The 23644-nt window shown below is 38.8% G+C and overlaps 1 protein-coding gene across 4 annotated transcripts in view; it reads left to right on the top strand.

Annotated features, from left to right (window-relative positions):
* Positions 1–23154, top strand: part of LOC122667881 (mitogen-activated protein kinase kinase 2-like) — a 34099-nt gene extending 10945 nt beyond the window's left edge. For 2 of the 4 annotated variants that reach the window (XM_043864346.1, XM_043864345.1), the window contains exons 2-10: positions 14934–15012; positions 15119–15203; positions 17415–17549; positions 20415–20639; positions 20722–20904; positions 21069–21289; positions 21671–21716; positions 21801–21904; positions 23091–23154. In XM_043864346.1, coding sequence (XP_043720281.1) covers positions 14945–15012; positions 15119–15203; positions 17415–17549; positions 20415–20639; positions 20722–20904; positions 21069–21289; positions 21671–21716; positions 21801–21890 — 1053 coding nt within the window. In that variant the 5' untranslated portion in view covers positions 14934–14944 and the 3' untranslated portion in view covers positions 21891–21904; positions 23091–23154. Of the gene's footprint in view, positions 1–14933; positions 15013–15115; positions 15204–17414; positions 17550–20414; positions 20640–20721; positions 20905–21068; positions 21290–21670; positions 21717–21800; positions 21905–22136; positions 22156–23090 lie in introns of those variants that run through there. The other 2 variants (XM_043864343.1, XM_043864344.1) reach the window with 2 other exon arrangements.
* Positions 23155–23644: the final 490 nt, after the last annotated feature.

The following is a 23644-nucleotide window of genomic DNA, read 5'->3' as shown; positions in this document are numbered from 1 at the left end:
TTGAAACCACTGAAGGTTTCGAAGATTAATGATGCGTTTCTCACAAGAAAATTGGAGAGATCAGGGAGAGGTTCCCGGTCACTGAGCATTCGATGCGATGCTTCTACGGATGAAAGGGTAACCAATTTTGCTTTTTCATTAGCTCTTTTGCAGCAGTAGTAAGCTCGTGATTTTTTTGTAAGTGTTTTGTGCTGGTTCGTACAGCTCAACTCCATCCTCCTGGAAGAAGAAGGTAAGAAACGAGACTAAGAAAAAAAAGAGATTTGGCTGTACAGGTTTTTCCCTTCAAGCTGATTCACTTTTCTTCACGAAGTACGCCAACAGCGGCGGCGCGAACAGAGTTGCAGGAAAAAGGTAGGGTATTTTAGGTTGAATATGAAACGAGGGTAGTATTGTAAATTTAATTGTAATATTTTAATACAAGGGTAAAATAGTCCTTATACACTAATAACTAACAAGTAAACTAACATGTAGAGGGAATGATTTGAGTTTTTTCAAAAAATCAAAGGTTGATCTAAGTTTCAATTGAAAACCAAGAGGCGACGTGTAATTTACCCAAAAAAACATGATAAGAGATCCATTAAATAAAAAGAGGAAGAGAGAGTAATGCTTCCAGGGAGGGAGCTCAAATGTGCAGCAAAATAAAGATAACTTCAGCTAAAGATCTAGTCCTTTTCTTTTCAAAAGTAGATGTAAGTTTAATTTTCTTCTTTCATTTTCTTCCCTTTTTATGCTTTTCTGCTTTCACTTTTATAGTAAACCAGAAACATATAAGTCCAACCACTACAATGTCCAGTGAGATTTGAAAATTTGAAATGGTTGGAAATCAGAAGGAATAAAATACATGCCCAAATCATACCATACATGGGTGTGATAGTAATTAGTCCATTGGCTTATTTACCATGTTGTTCTTGTTAAGTACTAACAGTAATGATCAGTGCCACAATGATGAGGGTCAATTTCTTTAGCACCATTCAACTTGTATGTCCAAAGTAAGGGTGTCAATCGGGGGATTCAGTTCGATTTTTCCAGTTTTGGTTCGGTTTTGGTTTTAGTTTTGGTTTGAATTTGGGTTCGGTTCGATTTGAAAACTGGGTATAGATTGGTTTTGGGTCGGTTTCAGTGTTTGGTTCAGTCCCATCGATGGCCCGTCGGTATAGCCCAAGCTGAATGATGCTCTAACCTGCAAATTGAAACCGAATCGATAAGGCCTCGGTTTGGTTTGGATCGGGATCAATCTGGCCAGGCCAATTTGGCCAGTTAGATTTAGGGTTTGACACCCTTAGTCCAAAGCCAGTTGCTTTACTTCAAATAAAGTTGGAAATGGAGATAGGATCAGAGTCTATCAGGTTAATATTTGATTGAGGTCAAGGTGTTTCACATGCTCAACCTATTCATATACACAAATCATAAGCCAGGATATGAAGATTTTCATGTGTTGAAGAAAACATACAAAGGTCATATATAGTGTCAAATGTAATTCACATCAAACAATTTTTTGCAATAAGTGAATTTCTCTTGCAAGTTGATACTTGTTTACATTCTTCTACCACCTGCAACATCTTATTTGCATATTGAGGGCAACTGCATATCCTTCTTCAGTTTCTACAACATCTTAATATATATATGTCATCCATAGGCCAAAAAAGCCCATATCTCCTTCTCTTTGAATAATTCTTGCAACCACAGGCTTTCCTTAAAGATTGTATTTTTCAAGTATACTTTCAAACACACTAACAAACTACTGTGGACTTAACTCCTCTAAGGTTCCCTGCCCGGTCAGGTTCGTAGGTTCCTCTCATAGGGGATCGGAAATGATGACCTCACCCCTTGCCCGAACACACTACCCGGATGTGGTGAGGTCGTCATTTCCGCCCTCCCTATGAGAGGAACCTACGAACCTGACCGGGCAGGAAACCTGAGAGGAGAAAAATTCAACTACTACTCCTTAATATCTTGAAATATACACTTTTTTAAAATCTTCAGCAAAAGGCTTGTGCCATCAATTACTTGATCAAATAGATGGCTAAGATTGTAAAGAGCATTCTAGTTGACATGCCATACAACACTAAAGCTATTGCATCTGCTGCATGGATCTAAGTATCGGTATCGTATCATCCGTATCAGGTGATACATATCGGTTTTGTTAGTCGTTGATATCGATACCGTGTCGATACTGTATCAATAGCACGGAACGGACAAAGGGTAAAATGGTCAAAAAACTCATTTTTTAAGATAGGGGTATTTTTGTCCGATACAGTCGATCTAGGCCGATACCGTATCGATATCGTATCAGTTTTGGGGGTCGCAGATACCCGTTCCGATACTGTGCACTAAAACCATGATCTGCTGTAAGGATTGTCCTTAATTGGTTTTTTTTTCCATGCATTGCTTTGATGAAAGTTTCAAATAACCAGGTGAAAGATTCAAAATTTTCATTATACAATAGTAGTGTAGCACCAAATATGACAATTTGCTTGTGATTATTCACCCCTACTAAGATTCAAACTACGTAGCAACCCAATTTCTTGCCTTTTTTTTTTTTTTTCTTTTGGCTCAACTAACTCTTCTTCTCCAACAGGAACATTCAACTCAACATTTTTTATACTTTAGATCTTTCTTCCATATCCTTCACAAATGAGCTGTTAAACATCCTTACTATTGTCCAGTTACCTACAGTTACAAATACACAATCAAATACTTATGAGTGGTTGTGAAAACACTCACTTTCATATTTTTTAAATAGTTTGGTTCTGCCCTCATATAGACATGATACCCTACTTTTTTTTAAAAAACTTCCATGTGCATCATCAATTTGAAGTCTTGTTCAATAATTTATACTCAACTTTATCCCAGCTAAATGGGGTTGGTTACATCTTGTTGGGGAAACAACATTCTATTTCTGATGTGAGCAACACACGAAAATGTGGGTGACACACAAAATTGTATATGCAGGAACAATGGAAATAAGAAATGAAACAAACATAAACACAAGAGACAAGAGATTTATGTGGTTCGACAATACCGCCTATATCCATAGAGTGATTTAATCTTCCACTAAGAACAAGAGAAGATATACATTATAATTCTCACAATTTGATTCCCAAACCCAAGTTCCTTGTACATCTCTCTCTTCTCCGTTCTCACTTGGTAACTCACTGACTTTCTCTTTCTACTGTGGTGTCTCTCTACTTTTGGCTTCTCGCGTACTTACATCTTGGTAGACATATCTCACCTTTTATAGACCCCTCTTCTTCCACACTTTCGAAGACTCACTCTCTTGGAGATTCTACCTTCTTGTTAGACTCTTCATCTTTCACTCTCCTGGAAGTCTTCTACCTTCTTGAAGACTTTGCACTTCCATTTTCTTGAAGATTTCACCTACTTGAAGACTTCATACTTTCCTCTTTTAAAGATCCTAATGGACAACCCAATCAGATCGTTGATTCAAACCCATCAATCGGTCTAGATAAAAGACACCAAACCTAACACATCTGTCATTTTTCTCCAATAAAACTATAGTTTTTAATAGTCCTAAGCTAGACACATCTTTCCTCCTTTCTCTTGTAGTCATTGTAGGCTCACCCCTAGCTCTTTTAACTTATTCAATCTGAATCAAATCACAACTCCACACCTCTACATTGGAGCATTCATAAGCTTTCATTGCATATGTCCATGCCACCTCAAACGCTTTTTTTGCAACTCATCATTTATCGGATCCATTCTTAAATTAGCTCTAATCTTTTCTTTTCTTTTTGTGGGTGGGGAAAGGGGGGAGAGAAAGGGAAGGGAATTTTATTAGATGGTTAAGCCTTCAAGGAGAAGAAGAGATGGAGCAAAAGTCTCCACAACATCTTTTGCTACCCAAGTCTTAAGATAGCAAAATTGCTTTTAGATTGTGGGTCCAACAATCAAATCCTGAATGGGTGGAGGCCTGACTTTGAAACTACACTTTTTCCATATTTGCCACCAAATACAAGAAGGCCAAGGTTTGTGGGTCCTAAATCCACAGATTTTCATGTTCTTGGTGTTGGTATTTTTGTTTTCCTTTTTTGAGGTAGCACTTGGTGTGAGGACTTAGTTGAGTTCTAGTTTTCTCAGGCCTTATGCTGCTTCTTTCCAAAGAAGAGCTGCATCTCTTATATATAATGTTTAAATGGAAAACAAAGGCTCTGATTGTTTCGGTGTAAAATTTTATCTGAAAATTTTTATGCAATAAATTGTACTTTGTAAATGTAAAATTTTATATGTTGAAAAGTTTTTCAATATTTGTTTCCATAAAATAAAAATAAAAACATTGGAATACTTTTCTATATGTAAAATTTTATAAGTCAAATTTTTTGAAGTGAAAATTTTCAAGTCAAATTTTACGTCGAAACAAACAGTGCCAAAGAGAAGAAATTTTCTGAGGTTGCATTGAGACTTCACAATTCACATCAAGGTTCAAATATGTGGAATCGGCAACAGGATCGGACTAAGCTGATTCCAATTCAGCCGGAATATGCCTGAGCCTTAGAAATTGAAATTCATTAGGAATCGAGATCGGGGTCAGACTTGATCCAATTCCGATTCAGGATTGACTTTTACACATTTGTCGGTTTAATGGACACATAAATAGGAGGGGTTTGTGAACCCTAGGATGGTGGGTGAACTGTCCTCTATGGGTGGAGGAAAACTTTGTCCAAAGATTTAAAGCAACGTGGGGAAGTTAAAAATGGGAAGTTGTTCTCTAGTCTTCTTTCCTTTTTTTTTTTTTAACAAAAGGTTATGTGTACTATCGAACACATAAACATGCGACGGAAACCAAGGTGGGTCAAAGACTCAAAATGACCAACCCCTCCCCCCTCGAAAAATTATCGCCCCCAGTACTGGGGGCGGTCTAGTGCGCATTGTGCAGCTGGGCACCGCCCATGTGTGCACAGTGCGCCCCACCATGCACACATGGGTGGTGCCCAGCCTCACAATGCGCATAGGACCCCCCCAGTACTGGGGGCGATAAAGATCCCCCTCTCTATTTCAAGAAACTTGTACGAGTGGGATGTCGTGCATGAATCCCTTCCCTTTTTTTGTTTTTAAGTAACTTAATTTTGTGGCTCATCTTTGACAAAGCAAAGTTATGATACCTTGGACAAAGCCAAACCATTGGAGCAAAATGTTATCTAATGAAAATACAAGGATCGAGTTTCCCTCCACTACAGTGAATGAGATCTTCACCACATGGTGGGAGGGGGAATGGGTATTGGAAGGGTATTTGGGAACATACAAAAACCCTAGGAGGAGTTTGTGAACCCTAGGATGGTTGGTGAACCTCTATAAGTGGAGGAAAACTTAGTCCAAAATACAATAGCCAAACAGAAGATTATCCATTCTTTTAATATATTATAAAAAAAAATCTTTATTAAAAAAAATAGTGTTGACTATTGAATGATACTATTATAGGTGTATTTAAAATTTGATATTTTCATTTGATTGCCTTTTATCATATTATTAAAAGCATTCAATACAGTGTTTTTAATGAGAGTAAATCTATCATTTTGCTTTGTATTAAATGATTTTAAACCTTTAAATTTTTTTTTTTTAAACCCTACATTAAATAGATTTTTTGGAATAAAAGGACAAAAAATAAAATTATAATTAGATGTCAATAAGAAAATCCCCTTAGAAAGAAAAAGAGCATTATACTCTTTCTCTCTCCTATTATGATCTGTATGGGTCCCATGTAAATGATACTGTTTTCGACACCATCATTTGTGTGGTATGCATTATCCATTTTTGGCTACTACAATTTTAGGTTTTGGTATTGGATTGGTCGTATCGATATTGATCGTGATCGATATCGATCGTGATCGATATCGAAACCTGACTAATACGGATTGGTTGATACTTGATAGAGTATAGATATTTATTTTATTTTAAAAAAAAAATTGTATCGTCGATGACCAATAACAGCGCTGAAATCATGAACTACACCATGTTGGCACCCTTGGCCTTAGGATATGCTAGGCATGAATAAGAGAGGGATTAAGGTTAAGTAAAAAACAAATGGAGAAAAAACGCTAATCAGTGCGGCGTGTACTTGTGCCCCTAAATAGAAGAAATGGACTAGGGCTGCACTGATCATTTCGCCCGCGACTATGTTGGGCACATCTACACAGCGTTCCTTTTCCCAAAAAGCAAAATTAAAAAAACTTATGAATACATGGCACATCAACCGTTTAAATGGAATTTAGGGAATCTTCACATAAAGTTTCACTTCACTTACCTTATTTACAGGACATGTGGCAAGGGATTAATAAAAAATTAATCAATTAATAGTGGAGCTATATCCCGTGACACATGTCATGTAAACAGTGTATGAGAAGTGATCACGTACGTGAAGATTCATTCCCCTTCCTCAAATGGGCAAAAGCATGTGAGTCATCGAAAAGGAATCTTGAAACAAAAGTCCATAATTGCCTTAAATTGTCCGCCGTCATTAATGATGATGGCCCTTCCATGAGCCAACAGGTCAAACCCTCATGCTCAAGTTTTTACTGTGCTTACGTGGCAAAACTAATCAATTAAATATAAATTGCTCTGTCAAGAAAACACACGGTTGGGTCAATCTCCACGATTCCACGCTGTTGTGGAAATACTAGTCAGATTCAATTAAATTCAAGAATGGTCAAAGTCAAACAAATACAACCATTTCCCCAATAATGAAGGAGTTGATCTAGCATCGGCACCTCATAGAGAGCAAATCCACCATATTTCAGTTTAAACGATCCGATTCAATTTTGGTAAATGGTTTCGGTTTGATTTTAACACCCTTAGTATTACCCTTAGTATTAGGACTTACCTCCTTCATTTTGTGTCATATGTTCTTTTTTTTTCTTTTGGAAAAGAAATGTATTTTAGTCTAAATATTTATGCATAATGAGATGTAGGGTTTACATTGACAGATTCTCTTTTATTTCGATCCATGTGAGTTCCATGTAGATGATACTATTCTGAGCATTGTTACCGGTGTGGAAAATTTTTTTTTTTTTGCCAACCCACATTAGAAGACATTCCCAACAACTCCACTATGTTTCCTCCTTTGAAGCATTTATGGGACATTTTTTTTGTTTTTTTCTTGCTATAACTAAAAGGACAGAGTTTCCCTTCACTCATGGCGGAGGAGGAATTGGGCATCAGTACCCAGAGGAGAAGATAGTTTCGACTTCGTCAATAGAGGTGGGAGTGTAATGATGACCCAAGAATCCAATCATGAGGTAATTTCACTCATGGTGAAGGAATTCTTCATTCTATACGAGTGAATGAAAACTTCCACCAAATTGAAAATTAGAAGTATTGGTGGTCTCATATGGTGACATGTCTATCATTTTCTAATGGTAGTGTCTAAATGACACCTCTATTGGAGTATCTACAACTTGACAATTTTTTCAATGAGGGTAAACCTGTCATTTCACATAGGAACTACATTAAATGACTTCCAATTTTTTGAAAACCCCCTTTTCCCTTACAATAAATATTGTATTAAATAATGTTTAGGAATAAAACAAAGGGCAAAAAAGTAAGGCTACAAATCTATTGACATATAAGAAATCTCTTTTCTAATCATGGATTAATTACATGACTAATCTTAATCTCTATGTATCAATTAAATGCTTTAAAAGAGTTATCGATTTTTTTTTTGAGGGGATGAGGGGGTGAGGTTGGGGGGAGGGGGGGAGATCCTAGACTATATGAGGAACAAAAGGTCTCAAACTTGAAATCTCCTGGGGACTAGGCTCTATTACACTAACTTCAGGTCAACTACGCTAGCAACTCTCCTCCAAAGAAGGTATCCAGTTAGTATGGACCTTGGTTGCTTGTAGTTAGATATTGGGATCGAAGCCGGCCTTCACGTCTCTCATTTCCTTCTCCTTCAATACAAAAAGTTTTAAAATATTAAAGAGTTTATGTATGAACATTGGTTGATTGTTGAAGAAAACAAGGGGGCTCTAAAATGGATTACACGCATAATTTTGGTTTTATTAAAAGAGACACTAAATTTGACATTTGACTAATCTAAAAATTTTCCTTTCTATTCAAGTGTTAGAATGGTCAAAATCATACACTCTCATGGTGACAGATTAACTGCTGAAGAAAGCAAAAGAAAAATTGATGGAATGATCAAAATTATACAATCTCATGGACATAGAGTAATTGCTTAAAACAAAAGAAAAAGATCTATATTATGGTGGTTTTGTTTTTTAGGAAAAAAAATCCCCAGGATGCTGAGAGTGTAGATTCTATCTCACATTCTCTCATACAATAAGTTGTGGGGGTAAAAACCCAAAAAAAAAAGAAAAAGTTGTGGGAGTACATTACATAACAACCTCTCTCTTGCTCTTACTCATTTCATGGATTTAGGAATTGGTATATGTTAGATCGGTTTACAAAAATTATGGAGGGCACAATAATAAAAAAGATAGAGTAACAATTTTAAGGGGGTGAATGTTCATGTACGTGAACAACTCACAGCCGTGCAGATGGAACATTCCCACAGAATAGATTCCATCTGAACGGCTGTGAGTTGTTCACGTACATGAACATTCCCTGCACTCATGAATTCTCTTGTGGGGGAGGGGGCAGCATGGCCCTTGCGCATATATGGGGCCAATGGGAGCATGCACAATGACATTAACAGGGCGGTCATTAATTCATTACTGCCTTTCATGAGAGGCAAGGCGATTATTTTTGCCCCCATGTGTCTGAGCATAGGGGGGTACACTCCCCTATGGAGAACAATTCTCCAAAAAGATAGGGCAAGAAAACGCTAACTGATTGTGTAGCCCCTGCATCAACATGGTAGCCAATGAAAGTGCGCACAAACACATTGGTTTGGATGTGATTTTCAATTTTAGTGGGAGCTGAATGGTCTTTTCGCACACAAAGACACTGGCTTGTGTCTAGGCGTAGGAACCACACTAACCGCGTGACCGGTTAGCGTTCTTTTTCCCTATTAGAGTATTGAGGGGCAAAATCATCCAATCTGGTCCGATACAGTCAATCTGTATAACTATCGACTGATACCGGCACAAATACCATAAACTAAATCCCCCCACGTGGATGATAATATTCTTTGCAGCATCATTGGTGCGGTTTTCAAATTTGGATTTTCATCCTCTCAAGTGTGGCGTACTACCCAGTGCACCTTTAAAGTGCATCGGATGGTGACCACAATACTTGGGAGGATAAAAATCCAATGCACAGGTGAGGTGCATCGTTCGATGCACTTTAAAGGTGCACTACAACACTAGGCAGTGCACCATGTTTTTTTTTTTTTTTTTTGAAAAAATTTGACCCATTTTTTCACACGAGAAAATATCTATCTATATTTTTTACCACCAAATTTGACATGACGAACCTACAAACCGGATTTTTATCCACTGCTGTACTCATCGTGTGGTGCTACAGGTGCCATGTGGGCCTGCTATGCACATATGGCACCTGCAGCGCCGCACGATGAGTACAACAGCGGATAGTGATCCCTTACAAACCGGACCAGGAAGGCAACCTGAGAGGAGAAAAATTCGTGATTATGATATAAAAAGGGATAAAAAGAAGGGAAAATTACATATACCTCCTCTGTACTTTGCCCTAATTACACGTTCTTCCCCTTAATTTTCCTTCCTTACATACGATTCCCCTATAGTTTTTAAATAATTACTAATTCCTCCCCTGCCGTTAGCATCGGTCTGTTAAGTGCTGACATGGTATAGATAGATTTTTCATAATCCCTAAACTAACCTTAGATCCTTGTGAGATGACCTTTTTACCCTCCTTCTTCATCTTCCTCCTCCTCCTTCTCTGCATTGCCATGGTCAACGGTCAAGCCCCGATGGCAACGCTAACTACCACACCACCAACTACTCCGGTCACGCCCGGTTTCATCACCACCCGTTCTGCAACTACGCCGAGCACGCCTAAAACCCTAGCCCCAAGTAGCAACACCAAGAACGACACCACCGACGATAGTTTCACTCTGCCGTGCAAGCTCTCAAGGCAGCTCCACCAACACCGACGGTTCCAGCTTCAGTTGGAGGGATTCATTGTTGAATTAAAAAAAGGGAAAAACATAATTACAATTCGATGATAGAAAACCACACATTTTGTCACCCCCCCATCCCAACAAGGGATACAATACATTATAAGGGGTGACTAGGACGACGCGTGTCATCCTACTAAGCTGCCAGGATCAGCGACACGGTGTCCCAACGCATGATCATAACCAATATTAAAATAATATAATATCGAGTGCGGAAAGGGGAATATTACATTCCAAAAGATCAATAGTTTTGCGAAGCGTATAAAATCAAATAGATACAAGATGATCAAAGCCTAGATGATAAATCATGTAATTAATCCATTTTCCATTACCATCTAATAATGATCAACAAGGGTATAACGTAAATGTTTATACATGGGCCTACGCCCTAAAATAAATAGAAGGAGAACAAGTCCCTAAAATTCTCACGGCCCGTAGGCGCAATCGTCACAAGGACACCGTTGCCATGTTCCTCTAACACACTTCTTGGCTCCTCTGACTGCATCATAATCTAAAAATTGTGTACACGAGGGGTTAGCTCTCCAGAGCAGTGAGGGGATGGGGATGCACAAACACACAATTCACATAGTCCAATGATACATGCATATGTTAAGTAAATTTTTCACCTAACATCACAACTAAGTCGGAGGTATATGCTTTTGTGACAACTCGGGAGACACTGTGGGTCACTTAACTTATCGCCATAATGAAACCTCAATTGTCACCTGGGACCTACGCCAATCAAAGCCTCCAAGACCACTCGGTGGCACCCTTGATAACCAATACTACCATGGTGGCCTCTCCCACCTCCACGAGAATCGGTGTGCGGTTACCCAACACCTAAACCCCGTTGGTAAGGGTCGTAGCATAAGGGTGTAAAATCCTAGCCACGCTACATGCAAGTCCTATCGTCCCGAGAGGTAATCCGGGCGCATCAACTTTTCATCCGGTTTAGTGCCCGGTTACATGTTATCGTGCGGCCGCAGCATAGATTCAACATGGCATTCAACATAATTTCTTCATAAATATATATAGTATCCGGAGTTAAACACCAGCACTGCACCGACACTAGACCCATCAAAGTAAAGCATCTCCAATTAACATCATAACATTCATATATAAAAAAATATGTAATATGCAAGCATGCTTAATAATTTATAATGATGACATAATATACAATGCAATAATAATATCAAGCCCAAACAACCAAACCCACTCACATATAAGTTATGTTCCGATGTTATGAGTTGTCGCCGCAATTAAGTAACACGTCGCAAGATGAAAACTTTAAACCTAAATAAAGAGTGAAAACAGGGTTAATTAAGTAAAGGGACGGATCCCCTAAAGGTCTCCCATAAATTATTTAAGTATAAGGTTTCGAGAGCGGGGTGATTTTATGGGTGGTTTCATGCCCAATTCCCGCAACCACATGTAAATCCTAGCTAACCAGTGGCTTAGGAAGGTCTCGCCAAGGGCGGTTGCGGTGTGGTTTCATGCCCAAATGCTGCAACCACGGTAAATCCTAGGAAACCAGGGACTCGGGCGATCTCGTCCAAAGGTGCGGTTGCAAGAGTGGTTTCTCAGGAAATGAAATCACACATAAATCCTAGCTTTCCAGGGGCCTTCTCAGGGAGGTACTCTCAGGGTGGTTTCTTGCAGGTCTGAAATCACATGTAAAACCACATACCTGCAGAACCGAAATTGAAAGGTCTCTCACCCGGGATTCCTTTCCCAAGGGGTTTAAAGGTAGGAGAACATCGAAGAAGCTTCCCCTTTAGGTCTATTAGGGTTCTAAGACCTCATTAGGTCCATATAATCCCAAGGATTCAAGAGGGAAAGCAAAGATAACCTAATTTAGGACATAATAGGGTAGAAACCCTAAATTCTCAAATGGAAAGAGATTGCTTAGGCTTAGAGCTTGTAATGGAGTGAAATAACTCCACCATAGTATAGATTTAGAGGTTCCATCGATTCCTTGGGTTCCAAGAGAACCCTAGGTCAAATCTCTCCCATTTTCCAAACCCCAAAACCCAAAATAGATGAAGAGAGGTGGGTGTTAATGGCTTACCTTCCCCCAATATAGAAAAGCTCCACGTAGAGGGCTCCACAAGATGAGGTTCCAAGTCTTCATCCAAGCTTTTCCATTCTTCTTCCTCCTTTTCTCCTTCCTTCTTCCTTCTTTCCTTCTTTCTTCTTTCTTCTTTCTCCTTTCTCTTCTCTTTCTCTCCTCCACGATGGGAGAAATAAAGAGAAAGAAAGCTTCTCCCCCCCCTTGTCTTATTTAAAGAAAATGGACCTTGGGTCCTTTAAGTTAAATGGGTCGAATAGCTAAATGGATACTTTAAGTTAAATGGGTCAAGAGTTAAATGGGTGGATCCAAGATAAATGGGTCATTAGGCCAAATGGGTAGTTTAAGTTAAATGGGTCAAGAGGGCTTAATGGGTTGACCCATGGTCTTATTTAAGATAAAGGAATGGGTTAACCCATCTTTGGGTCAAATAGAGTCAAATGGGCCCTCAAGTTGAATGGGCCTCTTAACTAAATGGGTCTGCCCACAGGTTTCAAAATAGAAAAGAACCCACTTGGGGATGGGTCCATCTACCATAGGATTATAAGCCCATCACACGCTCCCTTAAATAAGTGGGATCCACAAATAGAATATTCCCAACTCAACTAAAATAGCCCGGGTGGTCCAAATCTTGGCCCGTACTTCTAGGGCATCGAAGGAAAGGATAAATAAATAAAAATTAAGAGGCTAAAACTTACTTCTCAGTAGTCATGGTTTGTCCCCATGACCCCAACAGTCTCGCCACGACGATGCCAAGCTCATCACTCGAGCGAAGTGTCCAAGTGAGGCGACGCTCCAAGGTACACGCCCGATACTCTTCACTTCCCGGACTAGTACTTGGAGGAAAATCAACGAAGTCACCGTCAACGAATTTCCCCCCACCGACGGTTGAGGAACCTTTCCTCTACAGGCAAAACCATACTGTGGTCAATAATTTTGTAGTGGGTTTGACCACGGTGAAACTGACTCACCGGCATATACGTGGCGATGATAACCACACGTCACGGGGAAGAAATAATAATTAATTATGATCCGGGGTGCGGGTATAACACATTTTGCCAATTTGAAAAATTTTCAATTCCAAGTTCCAACCTCGCTGTTGGATGAGTCACGTTAGATTACAGCCCAGTCATCACCGTGTGATTATAATTGGTTGGGTTTTGAGAAGAACAAGAAACAACAGAAGCAGCTCGAGAAACCCAAAATTCATACAAAAATGGATTTGAAGGCGAATATGGTCTATTCGTTCTTGCTCTTTGCTATAAGATATTGGGTTTTGTTTGATCGGAAAAACAAAAATCAGATTGGGTTTCAAGTAAATCTTGGGAAATCCAATCTTGAGCTTCACCAAGAGCCCTACCAAGAACTTTTAAGAGATTCAGGGGTCCAAAACAGAGGTTAGCACGGCTTTGGAGACGTCGTCTTGTGTGGAATCGTTTCATCTCAAGATTAAGAAGCTTCATCCCATTGGCATCTTCCAATGATGTAATGGAAGAGATGAAAGTTGCGAAAACAACGAGTTCAACATTTTATTATCACATATTCAAGTTAGAAAGATGAAAGCTTTTATGGTTTCGGAGATCACTTTTCTCATAGAGTTTAATGACAATAGAGTACCCATTTTTGTTCAAGAGCGGGGCATTGGAAAGGAGAACAACCCATCTCCCACTTCATTCGGAGGTTTTGCTCATCGGAAACCAATCCAAACCTAACCCTCCTCCCAATCTAGCTCTTGTGTCGGTGGTGAAGAAGAAGATAAATCTTCCAGGGAACTCCAGGTGAGCTATAGCTAGCTATAGCTAGCTATGCCCTTTAGCTTCTTTTTCTCTTTTTTTTGGGGTGGGAGTTCCAAGTTATGCGACTTTCTCTGATGGGTCACTTTTAATTATTGGGGTCATTTGATGCGTCAAAAACATATCCAAACGTCGAGGTGATAGCTCTATCTCCTAAAACGCTCATGGCCACAAACCGATTTTTCTACGAAATCTGCAATAAAGGGTTTCAGAGAGATCAGAACCTCCAGCTTCATCGGCGAGGGCACAACCTGCCATGGAAGCTCCGGCAAAGGAGGAGCAAGGAGGTTCAGAAGAGGGTATAATAGAGCAGAAACGAAAGGAGCTATCCTCTTTCTTTTTCTTTTTTCTGTATAGGTTTTGGGGTTGGGGGTTTTGGTGTTTAGGGTTTTCTATGGTTTTCGATCTTCCACCTGCTTGGTATATACCACTCAGGTGAACATCAATCTTCCACTCGATCTATTATCAAATCCAAGTTTGATTCTTCTATTTCACCACTTAAAGCTTTTTCTGAATTGTAATTTACTAACATTTAATTGAAACATAATCTGCAGATAGAAGAGTCAACATTTAGTGCGTAAATTTAAAGTTTTAGGGAATAAGAGTCCGAGGAGGAGGAGGAGGAGGAGGCGGTGGCAGTGGTGGCGGCGGTGGAGGAAAAGAAATGAGTGTTTTAAGGTTGAAGATGATGAAAAGGGTATCATTGTAATTCTGCTTGTGGTGTTTTAGAACAAGGGTAATATTGTCTTTTCAAACCACTAACTAACAGTACCCTAACACCGTCAATCATAAGGGGTCAAAATGTAAGGTAAAAAAATCAAGGGGAGGAATGTGTAATTAGGGCAAAGTACAGGGGAGGTATATGTAATTTTCCCTAAAAAGAAAAGAGTTTGCTATGGAGAGAGCATTTAATAAAGAAACTAAAGAAATGACTTTGAAACGACTCAAGAACTTCTGAAGTCTACAGCCAACAGCCAACAGCCAACAGCGGAAGAAGAGAGAGACACCATGAAGAAAGGGAGCTTAAACCTCGAGCTTACCATTCCTTCTGATGAAAATTCCGTCTCTGAATTCATGTAAATCTCTTTCTGTTCCTCCTTTCCCTCATCTTCTTTGCATTTCTGTTGTTCTATTTTTTTTTAAATTCTTGTTGAGATTAATTCTGGTGGGGATTCTTAACAGCACTCCCACCGGTACGTTCAGAGCTGGGGATCTGATAGTCGACAAAAATGGAATTCGAATTATCTCTCAAAACGAAGATGAGCCGGTAAGGCCCATTTACTCGACTTCCCGACTCTGTTATATTGAGAGATATCTCAATTGTGAATTCGAGATATCTTTTGCTACCTAAGGTTGGAAGATTCCAACCCCCCTATTTTCTTGACTGCTAGTTTCATGGATCACCTCCATTTAGTCCAGTCATGATTAGTACTCGTTTTATCTTTTATTTATATAAAGTTTATGAACTCTTGAAGAGACTCTGAGATAAGTTGATTAACTTTATAACGATATAATGACACATATATGATGCTTTCAACTGATTTCCCAGAAAATAAGAAGTAGAACAAGCTTTGAACACTAATCTGTTGGACGTAGAATAATTGATTGGTGCTTCCTTGCTTCCATTCTCACTGTCCACCACTGTACTGTTATGAGGCAATCCCCATGTCTCATTAGTTCAGAGGAAACTGAAAAAGGCATTCTAATTACAATCCCTCTCAGAACTGCAAGAACACCCAGAGGGTTTTCCTTCATCCAAGAAACTGAGTTCAATCTCTAATTAGCACACAGCCCACCCACCACAGTCCTTGGTTTTCGGTCACAGTTTGCTGTAACATGATTTTCTCCCCAACCATCGAATGTTTTTGCTGATACTACCTTGTAGGTCACTGCTGATCCTTTCAACTAGCAATCTTAAACTTGCAACGAGATCCATGCTAGTTCTTTATTGTGAACTAGGGGCAGGCCTAAGATAACCATAGGAGAAGTGGTGAAGAAAGACATGCTTAGCTTAGGCCTTGTTCTTAGTATGACCTCAAATAGAGCTGATTGGAGAACAAAGATCCATGCGGTTGACCCATGTAGTTGGACTATGTTGATGTGATGTTGTTTCCTGTTTTACACTCCATTTCGAGGCTTATATGTCGAGTTGTAAGAAGCGGTACGTAGCCATGGTCGATGCCCAAGAGTTTGTGTTTGTGTCGATGTTGTATGCCCCACCCCCTTTTTTTTCTATTATTCTTTTGCCTCTTCTAGGATCCATGTAACCGAGCCCATTAAGTTGGGATAAGGCTATGATGTTGTTGTTGTCCAGTTTATCATGCTACAATCAAACTAATACATATAGATTCTGCATTAAAATTTTGGTTCAGCAAAGTTTAAGGAGAAATATGTTAATGTTCAGAAGGTCGTTTTAGGCGGAGAGCGTTAACCTTAAGTACCTATCCCTAAGTAGAAATATACAAGCTACGGTTTTGCTACATCTAGCCATCCTTTGGAAATTGAATGTTCTCTTTTCGTGGTCTTTTTCTATGATTCCTTGCCAATGTTCTATCCATGACATGATATGTGACTCCTAATTATTTTGATTTGGATCTTCCCATTGGATCCACTCCTAGAACAATATATGGTTAGTTATTGGATCTATAATCCAATTCATGAATCTTATTATTCAAGTTTAGTTGAGGAGGTTCTTAGTTATGTTTCTTATAGAGCCTTTTTTTTCTACCCAGTAAACTATGTCTTGGAGGAAAGTTTAGGAGTTATGTTTGAAACACCCAACATGCTATCCCTCTAGAAAACTAGATACTTATTTGGCTTATTGTAACCCTATTTCAAGATAGTGAAGTGATTGAGAGTCTGAATATGAAAAATCTCACATAAAAAAAAAAAATCACGACATCTTACCTATCCCTAGTAGAAATTATATTCTGTTCTGTATTCTTTTTGATATTCAAGGGATGACAAAGTGGTGCAAAGTTCATGAATCTATGTCTTTGTAATTCATACAAAGCAGAGTTGAGGTTTTCTGGAAAGAAAAATAAGTTAGCTGTTTTTGTGTTTGTTTATTTGGTTTATATTTCGCAAATATGGGGTTGGGTTGTGATATCACATGGAAAATATTGGGTGAGCAAAACATATACAAATGAAATGTATTTATTATGGAAAAAGTTAACTACAAGTTAAAGAGTCTATAGAAAGCTCATCCCTGCCTACGAGACGAGAAAGCCCTCTTTTACATCACATGAATTGAAATGCAACAACCAATTGTTGTTCTTTTGACGATTAACTACTCCGGTACAGACTGTACGGAGTCAATTTTGATGAGAGAAAACCTCTTCTATGATGTAAAGACGCACCACATTGCTTCTGGTATTCTAGTTTGATAATTTATATTGCAGTATGATTCTCACAAAGTACTACAAAATTTTGTACTTTTATGATGTTGACATTCTCGTATGCATTATCTTCTGTGCAGCCAAGCCTTATAAAGCTATCGGACAACCAATTGATCTTAGCTGACATAGATATAATTAAAGTGATTGGAAAGGGTAACGGAGGGGTCGTGCAGCTGGTCCAACACAAATGGACTGGCCAATTTTTTGCTCTGAAGGTGCTGTATGAGTTTAACAGTATCCCTGCCTTATTTCACAATTTTCACTTGTTCTCACTATTCCTGCCTTTTTGTACTTTCTTCATTTTGCAATCATTCTCTCAATAGTTAGTTGTGAATTTGTGATCCAAACAAAATTAAGATGTTCTTTTTTGTTCACTTTTTAGATATGGTTATCAAGTTTAGATACCCAACCATATCGTTTTCTGTATCCTTTGTTATCTACCTTTGATTTGAAGTATAACAAGAGATCCATATATAACACTTTTCGGAGGTTGCTATTTGACAAGCGGATTTCTTGGCATATTAAGTCAAGAAATAGATAAAATTGGACACTATCAAAATTAAAAATTAAAATTTTTTTTCTAGTCTGTATAATAAACAAGTATAACATTAACAGGTCACTAGCTTGGATTTTCAATGAGTTGGATGTGAAATTCATTCTGGTTGACTTGCTAAAATTGGAGGTTCTGCATGTCTTACTTTTATCTGTAGCCCAGTTATTATCTAACATGAAACTACCTAAAAAACATCAGGGCATGACTGGAGCTGGTAAGATTTAATTATTAAACCAGTCCAATACCTTTTTAATGGGTATGTACCCCTTAATCTGGTAGATCCACTTTAAAATGGTTTGGTTGAGAGTCATATGGACCGGAAATATGTCAAAAATTGACCTAGATGTTGGATATCTGTGCTGTGGTATGCGATTTTTAATAACCTCTTCCAGATCTAAATGCAGTTCAATGCTGTGTGAATGGTATCCCCTAAGGCAAAGCCAGGATCTTTCTCCTGGGAGGCCATAATGATGCACAGCTGGTATCAGGGATCCCACCTCATAGCGGGTCAAGCTTCCATATAGTAATTTATGAGTCCTACTATAAAGCGGTAGTATGTTCTACTTCAGAGCTACACTCGCATTGTTTTAGGTTTTGTAATTTTGAAGAGGAATATACTTTGTGAAACTGAAAAGAAGGTAGTTTGACTATAAGCCAATGTAAGATTATTGTTTTGGATTGGATTTAATCAGGAAGCGGTAATTTTTGTGCAAGAGGACTCAATCATTATTCGAGAAGTGTGGAAAGTAGAACATATACTACAAAAAGTTGAAAAGAGTAAGACCAAAGAGAAACCTGAAAAAAAAATGATGGCGAGGGTTAGAAAAGGAAAGTGAGTCTGGTAATGGTGGAATGGACCTAGAGTCCACGCACAAATCTGTAGATGCAGGGAAAACCACAATTTTGGAAAATTTTCCCTTAGGAATTGCCAGAAGGCAATGTCAATGTCTTAGGTTTGGGCCAGAGGACCGAAAAGGATCTGGGGGAAACTTATAACTTACCAATTGTCTCATGATTGGAGGATTAGACCAACCACTGGGTGGTTTATTCATTTTGTATGATCAAGTTGTAGAGCCTCACCTTGCTTCATGAATTCCAAGGAAAAAGCATTCCAAAATGGCTGTTATTGTAAGTGCCTATGGTGTTGTCTATGGACCCATGTTCTATTCAATGTCACCCAAAAGCCAAAATGCAAACTTTCAAAAAAAAAAAACACACCATTTGGAGTAGAAAATATGAGGTATAGTTACTATAGTCTTGACATAAATAGAGATGTCTATAGGTTATAAAAGGATATAGAGTATAGACACATATTTTGAACTGTAGATTCTTTTTCCCTGAAAAATATGGTCGAGGTTCTTTTGACAGGCATGCCTACATAAATAGGTGGACAAGCACCTATTTTCTCCCATGTTGCAGGTCGGATAGGGCTGAAATTTTGTGAACAGGTAGACCCAAGGTCCCTTGCTCACATGTCAAATTTCAGCTCAAAAGGAGTTAGCCACGTGTACACCAAAGTATTGAAAAATTAAAGACCACCAAAAGGGTGTACATGAATACTCGGGCGACCGAGGGATGTATGGACATATATTGGAGGGTAAATGATGGAATTTGAGGCTGAAAATTTACATGTGGCCAATCCGTATCATTCCCCACATATCCAACAGTCAGAATGGCTGAATCTCCCTTCCACATGGCACAATTAGGTGTGCCCATCCACCAATTTTTGTAGACATGCCCATTGAGAGAAACTTCTGTCGAGTTTTTTCTTATTATTATAAATATATAATTGATTGTGTACAGATGTTGGGAGTTATAGAGTTTTAGTCCCACATTGGTTTGTTCAGGTTCTTGGTGCCTTCATATACGTGAGCCAAGGTCCCTTTGTTGTGCTTCATAAGTTTTCTGTCCATGTGTAGGACTAGGTATGCCGAGGCTACATGTGAGAGGGAGTGTTGAGATGTTGGGAGTTACAGAGATAGTCTGATTAGTCTCACATTGGTTTGTTCAGGCCCTTGGTGCCTTCGTATACTTCAGGAGCTCTCTCCTCTTAATGTCTTAAGGTTTTGGGTTGGACCCTCCAACAGGTTGACTATAGGTAGGTTAACTATTTTGGTGAAACAACCCTGGATGACATGCACTCAGGCATGATCCCCTCCCCTCTCTTCTCCACTCCATTGTATAACTTTTTAATATTCAACTTTCCCCTTTCTGGTTGGGTTGGGAGCAAGGTTCCTCCCTTCCACCTGTGGCTCTGTTCCTGGATATGTATAATGTATGTGGAACTAGAGGTCACCAATTATACCTTTGTCTGAACAGACTCATTCTCCCATTAAAAAGGTTCACGATTGCTATTTCTTCCAGAATAACAGGTACATTCTTTCATACTGCTTTTCTTTTGTTAATGCCATAGCTTATGTTTACCTTTTTGTGACTAATCACAAGATTCGTAAGGCATTCTCATTTAGTGTTGCTCTGTAGTTACGAATCTTTGTTGGGGAAAGTTCTGATGAACTGCAAAATACAGGTTATACAACTGAATATCCAGGAGCAAAATCGCAAACATATTGCACAGGAACTGAAGATTAATCAGTCAGCACAGTGTCCGTATGTGGTTGTATGTTACCAGTCATTCTATGACAATGGTGTCATATCGATTGTTTTGGAATACATGGATGGTGGTTCTCTTGCAGATTTTCTAAACAAAGTCAAAACAATTCCAGAGTCATATCTTTCTGCCATCTGTAAGCAGGTTGGCATTCTATGTTGTGTTCGTTGATCCAATAATTCCCTTATTTGATTCTTACCATTGAACAATTTCTTCATACATGCAGGTGCTCATGGGTCTGTTGTATCTTCATCATGACAAGCACATAATTCACAGGGACTTAAAACCTTCTAATTTGTTAATAAATCATACAGGAGCAGTCAAGATAACTGATTTTGGTGTGAGTGCCATATTGGAAAGCACCTCTGGCCAGGCAAATACCTTGGTTGGAACTTACAACTATATGTCTGTGAGTATTTTAATTAGTACTTTTTTGGGTTTTTTGGGGTCTCTTTACGTGGGAAACTTACGATTTTTATGGTGTCCTTGCAAATAAACACTTTTTTCTTCACATTACTACATGATCGAAATATATATGTTGAAACTGTCTATCTTTATTTTATTTTTTGATAGCCAGAGAGAATCAGTGGAGCTAAACATGGCTCCAGAAGTGATATTTGGAGCTTGGGATTAGTTTTACTGGAGTGTGCAACCGGCAAATTTCCTTATTCCCCACCAGAAGAAGAAGGATGGGTCAATTGTTATGAGCTTATGGAAGCAATTGTGGGGCAACCACCACCTCGTGCACCTTCTGACCAGTTTTCTCCAGAGTTCTGCTCCTTTATCTCAGCATGGTACTTGAAAACAGGCTTAAATCTGTTCAAATAACTTCATGCACCTAGTGTGATTTTGTTAACCTGACCTCCTTTATAGTTTTATACTGATATGTCAATGTTCGAGTCATGTTATTCTTCTTGAAGCTTAGGTCTTAATGAAAGGTGTGTGTTTTTTTGTCTTTCCCCCCCTTTATTTGGGCGGAATTTGGAACATTCTAATTCCTGGTTAGAGCTTGAAATTATGAAAATATTGAGCAATTGAAATATACAGTTAAGAAAAGTTGGTCTTCCTACCAAGCGTGTTGGTGGATTCCCCCCCCCCCCTCTTCCCCAAGCATTTGTGTCTTTTGAGGACTTATCATATTTAAAGCTGATATGAGATTCTCTATTATCTTTCAGTGTACAGAAAGATCCAAAACATAGACAGTCAGCACATAAACTAATGGTATGGATACAACCACTTTCTTAATTTCACCTCCTTATGTTTGACTCAACCCCTTGATTATGTGTGTTCTCATGTGAAAACTAGGAACATCCTTTCATCAGCATGTATGAAGACTCAAATGTTGACCTTGCTGCTTACTTCACCAACGCTGGGTCTCCACTTGCAACATTTTGATCATTTTCTTTCTGGTACGTCTTACATATAGAGAGTAGTTCTTTTTGTGTAAAAATGTCCAAGTACACACTATCATCCCTTTTGTGCTGATTGCTCACCCAACATATGCCAGATCAGTACTACTGATATGTACATTGTTGCTTTCATTGCTCCCCTTCCATTTTCTTTCTACTGTCTAGTGAAATGTGGGTTTTCATCCAAAATATTACTCCTGCCATTCTTTTTTGACTTGTACAATTTTTACAGCCAGCCTGTCTGGTGTATCAGGCAACTTAAGTCAGTCTTCAACTTGGGCTTTTCTTTCAGGCTCTGCCTGGTTGAGTGGAGGAAGGTAAATGAAATTAGGAAGAGGGTTGGGCATGCCGCCAGCTTTCGGTAAGCTAGCGGCATACACCAATTACAGGGCTGGACACAGGAGGGCAAGGGGGTCTTTTCCAAAGGGGAAAGAGAGAGGAAGACACATGTTGGGCACTCTGGCGGCTTGCCCAGCCTTTTCCGATGAAAAATTACAACAAAATAAAATGGAAACTTTTGGAATCATCATCAACAAATGTAGTGTAACTTACTAAAAAACTAATGGAATATAATAATTAAATTTTGGGAGAGGGTTGGGTATGCCGCCAGCTTTCTGTAACTCTGTAAGCTAGTGGCATACACCAATCACAAGGCTGGATACAGGAGGGAAGGGGGTCTATTCCAAAGGAGGGTGGGGGAGAGGATGACACATGCTGGGCAACCTGGCGGCATGCCCAGCCTTTTCCCTTAAATTTTAATTCACTTTGCAACCAAATTACATAGATTTGAACTGGAAATTAACATTATAATGCTAAGGAATCTATTTGAAAGTTTAATTTCTATATTTGGTAAGATTTTAAGTCACTTTCACAGTAAAGATTACAAAAGATTTTAATTTCACTTCCTCCCTTTCCCTGTAACCAGATGGTCCCCTGGTAATGTACTGTTGATGATTGTATGGACAAGATTGTCTTATTCTACTCTTGGGCATCCTAAGAGGTGAACACCCTAGTTGATCTGCATGTTCATCTACAACCATCTTAGTTTTTAACTTTTAGGATTGTATATATATATATACTAGTTCTCCTAGAAGATAAACTTTTACATGTGTGAATCATGTAATACGTTTAAATACTGATCATCTACACTGGTGATTGCACACATTGTCTATATATTTCCCTACAGATTGCAGACGTGCTGCTGTGGTGGGTTCAGGTCCTATGTGAGTGTGGAAGAAAATAGAGCTAAAGTTTCTGAGTTTTTGAAAGAGAGTGGATTCAGGGTTGTTGAGATATGATACCCAAAGCCTGAATTGAAGTAAGCAGGACTGTAGCACATCTTTCCATGAATCCAAGGTTATTTATTACTTGAAATATCGATGTCATTATTTGTAATTCACATCTAAAAAGATACAAAGCATATATTCTATCTTATGAACTTGGAATCAATGAAATAGAGGCTGGTTGAGTCATCCACTTGGTACTGAAGAATCATATTTTTGGTATTAATGTTTGCTCTATCACTTTTCTCAGTATATTTTTTAGCATTCAGGAAAACAATGAGCATTGTGTTCAGGGATTTAGTTCTTGGTGTCGGTTGCTGCTGATATTGATACTGATGCCAATATCGTTACAGACCAGCCATATCGGCCGAGTCGAATGATTTTCCCCCTAAGATTCTGACACCCTTTTCTTTACTATTCTCTCTACCTGGTTTTTGTACCACCAATCCAGTATTGG

The sequence above is a fragment of the Telopea speciosissima genome, chromosome 7 (genome assembly GCF_018873765.1).
Source record: "Telopea speciosissima isolate NSW1024214 ecotype Mountain lineage chromosome 7, Tspe_v1, whole genome shotgun sequence".
Lineage (NCBI taxonomy): Eukaryota > Viridiplantae > Streptophyta > Magnoliopsida > Proteales > Proteaceae > Telopea > Telopea speciosissima.
The sequence above is the reverse complement of the archived record's forward strand: the minus strand, read 5'-3'. Positions and strand labels throughout refer to the sequence as shown.